Below are 7,950 nucleotides of genomic sequence, written 5' to 3' on the forward strand. Positions count from 1 at the left end.
TATTATGAGCTTCCAACTTAAAATCAATTGGCAATAAGTGGATTAACCCTAACCTTTTATATAGTAGTAGATTAATTCTTATATTTTTGATGTGAGATGTTTCTCATCAATACCTTCCCTCACGCTCAGAAATCTAGCTATGAAGCATAGACAATGTGGAAGTAACATCCATAGATGGCCCAACATCGATATAGTAGTAGTTATAGTAAATTAGGTCAAATAATCTTATCGCTCTAAAACCATTTTAGATTCGAGTTTATTATGGGTTTCTAATTTAAAGTCAATTGGCAATGAGTGAATTTGTCCTAACCATTTATATAGTAGTAGATTAATTCTTATATTTTCGATGTGAGATGTTTCTCATCAATAGGATTAATACATTGGAAACGCTATAGTTTCACAAAAAAAATAATCCATGACAATGTTCAAAGATTACGGTTAACCACCAAGTATAAGACTAAGAAATCCGCTAGCCATTATAATTTAGTTTGTAGAAAATAATACAATGAAGTTATTCGAATATTTGTTTTTTAACCATCAATATCAACGTGTGATCCTTTAAAAAAAGATCAACGTGTGATGATATTTTTTAACAATATTCTCTATTTTGTTATTTATTTAAAACAAAATTAGAAATATTTAGATAGGCAACAGCTTTTTGGCTGTCAAGAAGAGGACTGTCGAATGACTTATATTATATGTGTTCATCACATGAATGCTTTACTATTTTCGTAATAGTAAATTAATATTCCCTCCATTTCATAATAGATGAAATTTTAGGAAGTTTTGATGTTTCAAAATAGATAATATTTTCATTTTTCAATGTGATTTTTTAATTTATCAAAAACTGTGTAACCAACGATATTCTATGTTGTATTTTTTAATTGGTTAAATTGTTTTCAATTTATATTTTAATCATATTTTTAAAACTAAAAAATAATTTTCTTAATAATTGTGCATAACCTAAAACTTCAACTATTTTGGAAGAGAGGGAGTATTCTTTTTTCAGCAAATCAATATTTAGTTACTTATGCATCAGAAAAAGCGTTGTGCGTGCATAGTTACTTATGCATTTTTTTGGTTCTATTAGGACAAAACAACTTCCATTTTTCTAGCTTGTAACAGATGAAGTGAGCAATCTATTGTATTATTCCTCAATTTTAATTTTATTTGACGACGAAGAAATTGTGTAAAACTATGAGCGCACAACGCTTTTTCTGAAATCCCAAAAGATGGTTTATGCTTATCAGTACATGACTGCACAATTGCGTGTGTATATTAGTTCTGCATATTTTTCTACAGTTAGCTCTGTGAATTAATTTATGTGTTTGTTAAGCCGTTTGTAGTTGTTTCGGAAAATATGTAGCTAAAGCCGTTTACGAGAAAACATGGTTTAATATTCGAAAAGTAAAAGATATGCCCGCTTGGATCCTTTATTGAAGATGAACAGAGATGCATCACTCCTGCTGCACTTAAAACCCATATTAGTCACAAATTAGCAAAACAAGAGTTCCATGCTCGCGGGGCCTGCTTCAAATCATATATAGCTTTGTTGAATTTGCAAATGTAATATGGATGTGTTTTGTCTGTGTAACCGGAAGGCTAATGCATATAGATTGTTTCATCAAGCAGGCCATGAAAGAATGCATTCTTTACATCGAGCTGATGTATTGGCCAGCCGTTTGCAAGACTTACGTCGAAGACAGTGCATATAGTGACAGCAATTGAAAATAGTTCAATCAGTGATAGAATGTTCCATTATTCGTTTCAATTGCATAGCAACTAGTTTATTTAAGAGCTAAATGTTTAACCAAAAAATATGAGTACATAATTTTTTTTCATTAAGAATAAACAAATTTGCATAGGGAGTACCTTAAATTTCTGTGCATGGAAGCTTTTCTAAAAAGAAAAAAAAATTGTCCACCGGTAAAAATCCATTATTCATTGATATCTGGAAGATGCAGAACTGCAGACATATCTTATGGTTTATGAAGATTACTTTTTTTAAAAATAAATATGTATTCTTTATATGAAAAAAAAAATGGTGTTTTGAGCTTACTATAAATACGGATCTATTGTAAAATTATTTATTCATATAATAATTAAAAAAAACTTAAAACGTGTATTTGTTTCAATATTTTTTTGCTCTTAGAAGAATTTCTTCGAGGTTAAACTTGTGTTTGCTCATAAAAAAGTATAATTTGTTCTTCTCCGCATTTTCTAGAGCACCATCTCAATTCCAAACCATTGTCCCTTTTCTAATTAACCAAGTTCCATTATTCGTTTCAATTGCATATTTGATTAGAAACCCGTGAAACATTTCAAGTCCATTTTTTCAACTAAAACTATTATTCAATGTTAGACTAGTCTGTAAAAGAATAGCAATTGTTAATATGTGCTCAATCAAGTTTCATCGGAGGAAATACTTATTGAGACATGATGGCGTATCTTCCATATATCTACAATTAAGACACAATTTGTAGGTTTTATGATCAAATTTGTCAGACACAATAATAGCATGTGGCATAATACGTTAGTTTGTCTAAACAACCATACCAATAAGAAAACGACCATACCAGCAAATGTACAATCTGAGCTTTTTCATCAATGCGCTTAACGTATACACTACTATTACTAGTTAGACCCATTACCTGATGGAAGTAAAATGAGAAAACTGTGTAGCTAGCTAATATCAACAGAACGCAGTTAATGTAATGTGAAAACGTTATAGTACTATCTTGCATGAAATTTCATTAAGTGTTGATTTATATAACGACATAAAACCATATTTCACGCCACACCATTTGTATGCGGTTTAATATGAAATTACGACCCAATTACTAACCAATAGTCTGCAGGTTCAAGTAATCTCACACAATTCATTCATATTCACATTTTAAGATATTTCGTCAATTGTCAAACATAGTTACTTTTTTTTCCAAAACATGATTGTTCGTAGAGTGATACAGTATAACTATCTGACTATGTCAATGATTCGGAATATCTGATAAATTTTCGTCAAAATTTTATAAATCATTTTCGAAAATATGTTCCTATTTTTGTTAGTTTTTTTTCTTTTGCAGTTCTTTCAATAAGGTTAGTAATCATCCAATCCATTAAGAAATATGTTTCTTTCATTGCCAACAAAATCTACTACGATTACCATACACTGTAGCGATTTGATATATTAAAAACAATTTTACCATTCACAAGTAATGCCGACAGCTCGTAAATCAAAACAAGAAAAACAGTGCCGACCTCATTTTGTTTCTTCTTTTTTTTTTTTTTTGACCTCATTTTGTTTCAAACTTTACATTATAGTTGTTGTACATATTTTTTTTTTCTTTTGAACACAGTTGTTGTTTTTATATATATATATTTCTTCAAAAAAAAGGTGAGAAGTTATTGTACATATAAATATGAGGACGTAAAGAAAAAAAAGCTTCAGTTACTTTCTGTTTTCCGTGTATGCTCCTTCCGTTAATAGAAGTTTTTTTTCTTGAATAATAAATGAAAATTAATCTATAAGGAATTCAAAATAAAATAAATAAAAACTAAGAAAATAATTAAATAAGTAAATAATAATTGGGCGGATTTGTGAATAGAAAAGCAATGCCCGTGAAGTTGTGCATGTGAGTACCAAAAGAGATGTTAAAATCAGTGTCCCATTGACAATATATAGACCCACTCACGAGTCTCTTTCATTTTATATATTTGATATTTGATATATACATGTTCATATATTTATACATTAACTTCTTATATTACAAATGAGACAGACAAAATTGTTTTAAAAAGTAAATATATATATATATATATATATATGAGACAAATAAAATTCTCAACATACTTTAAATTATGTTATTATCATCCATTTTCCTTTGGTTAACGTTTTAACCACTTCAAATCCTAATTTTTATCGCGTTTAATTTTGTTTACTAGATTTCAGATTTTCGAAAATCTTGTTATTTTATTGGACTTTTATATGCTCTAAGAATTTATATGTTCTTGGCCGAACTCTATACTCTCTAGCATGGTGTTTTTTATAACATATTTTTTATTCATCTTTCTTCTCCTCTGATAATACATAGCATGGTGGTGTTGTTGATAATGACTGAAATATTAATTACAAGTTACATTCCTATGTATTGTTTTAAATAGTTATTTTTCTACATGACCACTCGAATTTGGACACCACACTATGTGTGAAAATCATATGACAATATTATCGTGCCAATACGACAGATCCAACACATGCCGACGTTACATATACATTATACACGCATGCTTCAATGCTTCTATATATCAAAAGAAAACAATAAGCAAGATCCTATAACAAAATAGACACCACATTTTCAGTATCCACACTTTATGTTGCCCATATACATGTGCTTGTGTATATGTGATTATGTAAAGTCTTGGCCATCCATGTTCGAAACCAAATTAGATGAGCTTTTGACCAACCAATTATATCCACTTGGCGTACATATAGTCACTGGCCAGTATTTACTCCACATGCAATTCAGGTTTTGGCAGTTTGGAATTTTAACCACGGTGAAAATTTCAATTGTACTTTTGGCATATTCGACTCATAACTCCCAAAAATTCACGAGTAACAACTATACATCACTGTCAATATCATCATTATTTTACAAAAATCCAATTAACATCGAACTTTATGTCTTATTATCACATATAGGTAACTTATTATACAGAGTATACTTGGACTTGTTCGTTTATTTAGTAACTTCTGAAAATAAGTTTGCCACTCACAATATAGAAAATAAAGGGATACTATTTGATTAAATTTCGTTTAAATAGCTTAAATATAAAAATTCCATGAGAACCCGTGAGCCTCTCTAGTCTCTACATTCTTGGACTGCTTCCTTATTTAAATCCCCTCAAAAACGTTCAAGTCTCGACTCTCAACTGCAACAAAACACTCTCGTTTAGACAGAGAAAGTGAGAAACAAAACCCACAAAAAAACATGATAATGAGAAAAGCTCTAAGGCTAAGAAGCATCACGATGATGGTGTTAATGGCGGTTTTGGTCTGGTCTGTAACTCTAGAGACCTGCATTGCTAGAAGAGGAAGACATTGGAGACATAACCACCGAAGCTCCTCTGACTTGTCTGATTCCTTGTCAAGCAAGAAACCGAAAAGCCATGGGAACAGTCACCGCAGCTCTCACAATAACAACAACAATCATCACAACAAGTCTAAACCTAAACCGAAGCCGAAGCAGAAAACGCCGCCAAAAGCTGACGACAATAACTCACCAGTGGTTTCACAACCACCACAAGTCCAACCACCGTCTCTTCCGCCGCTAAAGGGATCTCAGGTCTTCAATGTGATGGATTTTGGAGCAAAGGGTGATGGCAAATGTGATGACACTAAGGTAAAAAAAATTAACACCAAATTCATTAGAAAGATTTTTTTTAAAAGCTCATCAATTTCGTAATCCGTACCGCACCGTACATGTTTCAACCCTAGTGTTAGTATTTTATTTGATTTAATTAGAGCATTTAATACTCCGTTTTCATGAGAATTAGAAAAAGTATAAATTACAGTTGAAAGATCATTGAGACAGAACACGAGACAGAGCTAAGAAAAAGGTTTCTCTGTAAAGTTACTTTAGAAAACTTTTAGTAATATTTTTCTTCCTATCGTAAATGTTAAATTGCGCCAAAAGAAAAAGACAAACGAATATAAAGTGAGTGACAACAGAAATAACAGATTACAAAATGGGACCACAAATCACAATAGTGATTAAGGTAATTAAAACAGCGTTTCATCATGTTTGCAGGCGTTTGAAGCGGCTTGGGCAGCGGCTTGCAAAGTAGAGGCGTCGATGATGACTGTACCGCCTGGATACACTTTTCTTGTTGGTCCAATCGCATTCTCTGGTCCTTATTGTCAAGCTAACATTGTGTTCCAGGTGAGAGTTTATCTTTTCAATACTAAAATTGTATCTCTTTGGTTAAAATATCTAAAACGTTATAGTGTTGTTGAAGCTTGATGGTACGATCATAGCTCCAACGGATTCAAAATCATGGGGAAAAGGGTTATTGTGGTGGATTGAGTTCACAAAGATGAAAGGTATTAAAGTGCAAGGGAAAGGTGTGATTGATGGAAGAGGCTCTGGTTGGTGGCAACAAGACTACCCTTTTACTGATGGTGAAACCGAACTCATTGTTCCCTTGAACAATTCTGTTCACCAAAACCTTCCATTGCCGGTATGCTCATCGTTTTCTCAACCTACTAATTATTAAAAAAAAAGGAAGAATATTCAATTATTCATCCAAGATCAAACCCATTTTCTTTCATATTTGACAGATAAGAAGTGAGCTTGATTGGAAAATGCCAAGTATCAAACCAACGGTGAGCAAGAAAGAAACGAACAAGAGAGTTTTGGCATTAATTGTGAAACTGTAAGCATTGGTTTGTTTTAACTGACTTGTGTTTCTGTTTTATTATAGGCACTGCGATTCTATGGGAGCATTGGCGTGGAAGTGTCTGGTATAACTATCCAAAACAGTCCTCAATGTCACCTTAAATTCGATAACTGCATCGACGTTGAGGTACATGACATGTCCGTTTCTTCACCCGGAGACAGTCCAAACACCGATGGGATTCACCTTCAGAACTCCAGAGATGTCCTCATTCACAGCACAACACTCGCTTGCGGTATGAATCTTGAATTCTTGAATAATACGAATGTTAGACTAATGATGTGTACTCTCTACGTGTGTGTATGTGTGTGTGCAGGAGATGATTGTATCTCCATCCAAACAGGTTGCTCGAATGTATTCGTACACAACGTGAACTGTGGACCAGGTCACGGTATCAGCATCGGTAGTCTCGGTAAAGACAGCACAAAAGCCTGTGTTTCGAACATAACAGTGAGAGATGTGGCGATGCACAACACGATGACAGGGGTCCGGATCAAGACATGGCAAGGAGGAGTAGGATCAGTGAAAGGGATACTCTTCTCAAACATTCAACTCAATGAGGTCCAGCTTCCAATAGTCATAGACCAGTTCTACTGTGACCACAGCAAATGTAAGAACCAGACATCAGCAGTTGCGGTGGAAGGAGTGACATACGAGAGGATCAAAGGCACTTATACCGTGAAACCGGTTCATTTCGCTTGCAGCGATAACTTCCCTTGCGTAGATGTGCAGCTATCTGCGATCGAGCTTAAGCCGGTTCAAGAAAAGTATCATATGTCTGATCCTTTTTGCTGGCAGACGTTTGGTGAGCTCAGCACTCCTACTCTTCCTCCTATTGATTGTTTACAGATTGGGAAGCCTCCGAGAAACAGAGTACAGTCTGATCATGATGTATGTTGATGGATCTTGGAAGTTGTGTGAAACATGTAGATGAATGAATGTATATCTTGTCTAAAAGCCTCTATTACCACTGCTTCATACCAATTACAGTTTAGTTTAAATTGATGTCTTTTCCCTATACTTTTATTGCTATTTAAATGCCTCACTTTATTGATCAGAAGAACCAAGTGATGATAATCCATATTGAGACCAGACAGGGGAAAAGTGCCTATTCCGACCCGAACAATTTCGATCGTGCCAAATACGACCTGAGCAAATGGTCAGTGCCAAATACGACATGAACTTAATTAAAATTCAAAAAACCTACCCGAACTTCTTAAAACGTGCATAAATCAACATTGACTCTAACAGAATTTAGTCAATCGTTAACAAGATAAAACGACGTCGTTTTGATATACAGGAAAAATACCTATTTCGACCCAAACAATTTTGGTGGTGCCAAATACGACCCGAACACATGATCGGTGCCAAACACGACCTGAACTCAGTTATAATAAAAAAAAATTACCTGAATTTTTTAAAATGTGCATAAATCTACATTGATTCTAACAGAAATTAGTCAATTGTTAATAAAATAAAACGACGTCGTTTTGATAT

General features: G+C 33.4%; 1 protein-coding gene across 1 annotated transcript; it reads left to right on the forward strand.

Moving 5' to 3' along the window:
• Positions 1-4,876: 4,876 nt before the first annotated feature.
• On the forward strand, positions 4,877-7,507 carry LOC108815021 (polygalacturonase At1g48100-like). The gene is made up of 6 exons (XM_018587683.2): positions 4,877-5,399; positions 5,808-5,939; positions 6,016-6,237; positions 6,338-6,382; positions 6,481-6,688; positions 6,770-7,507. The coding sequence occupies exons 1-6, from the start codon at positions 4,989-4,991 to the stop codon at positions 7,351-7,353; spliced, it is 1,602 nt and encodes a 533-aa protein (XP_018443185.1). The 5' UTR covers positions 4,877-4,988; the 3' UTR covers positions 7,354-7,507.
• Positions 7,508-7,950: the final 443 nt, after the last annotated feature.

Source organism: Raphanus sativus, unplaced genomic scaffold (genome assembly GCF_000801105.2).
Source record: "Raphanus sativus cultivar WK10039 unplaced genomic scaffold, ASM80110v3 Scaffold4232, whole genome shotgun sequence".
Taxonomy (NCBI): domain Eukaryota; kingdom Viridiplantae; phylum Streptophyta; class Magnoliopsida; order Brassicales; family Brassicaceae; genus Raphanus; species Raphanus sativus.

Bases quoted from the DNA above. Each gene is read 5' to 3' on its own strand.
- LOC108815021 (XM_018587683.2), top strand. From the start codon at position 4,989: ATGATAATGAGAAAAGCTCTAAGGCTAAGAAGCATCACGATGATGGTG. The intron at 6,238-6,337 runs GTATGCTCATCG...CATATTTGACAG, and splicing joins ACCAAAACCTTCCATTGCCG to ATAAGAAGTGAGCTTGATTG. The intron at 6,689-6,769 runs GTATGAATCTTG...GTGTGTGTGCAG, and splicing joins CAGCACAACACTCGCTTGCG to GAGATGATTGTATCTCCATC.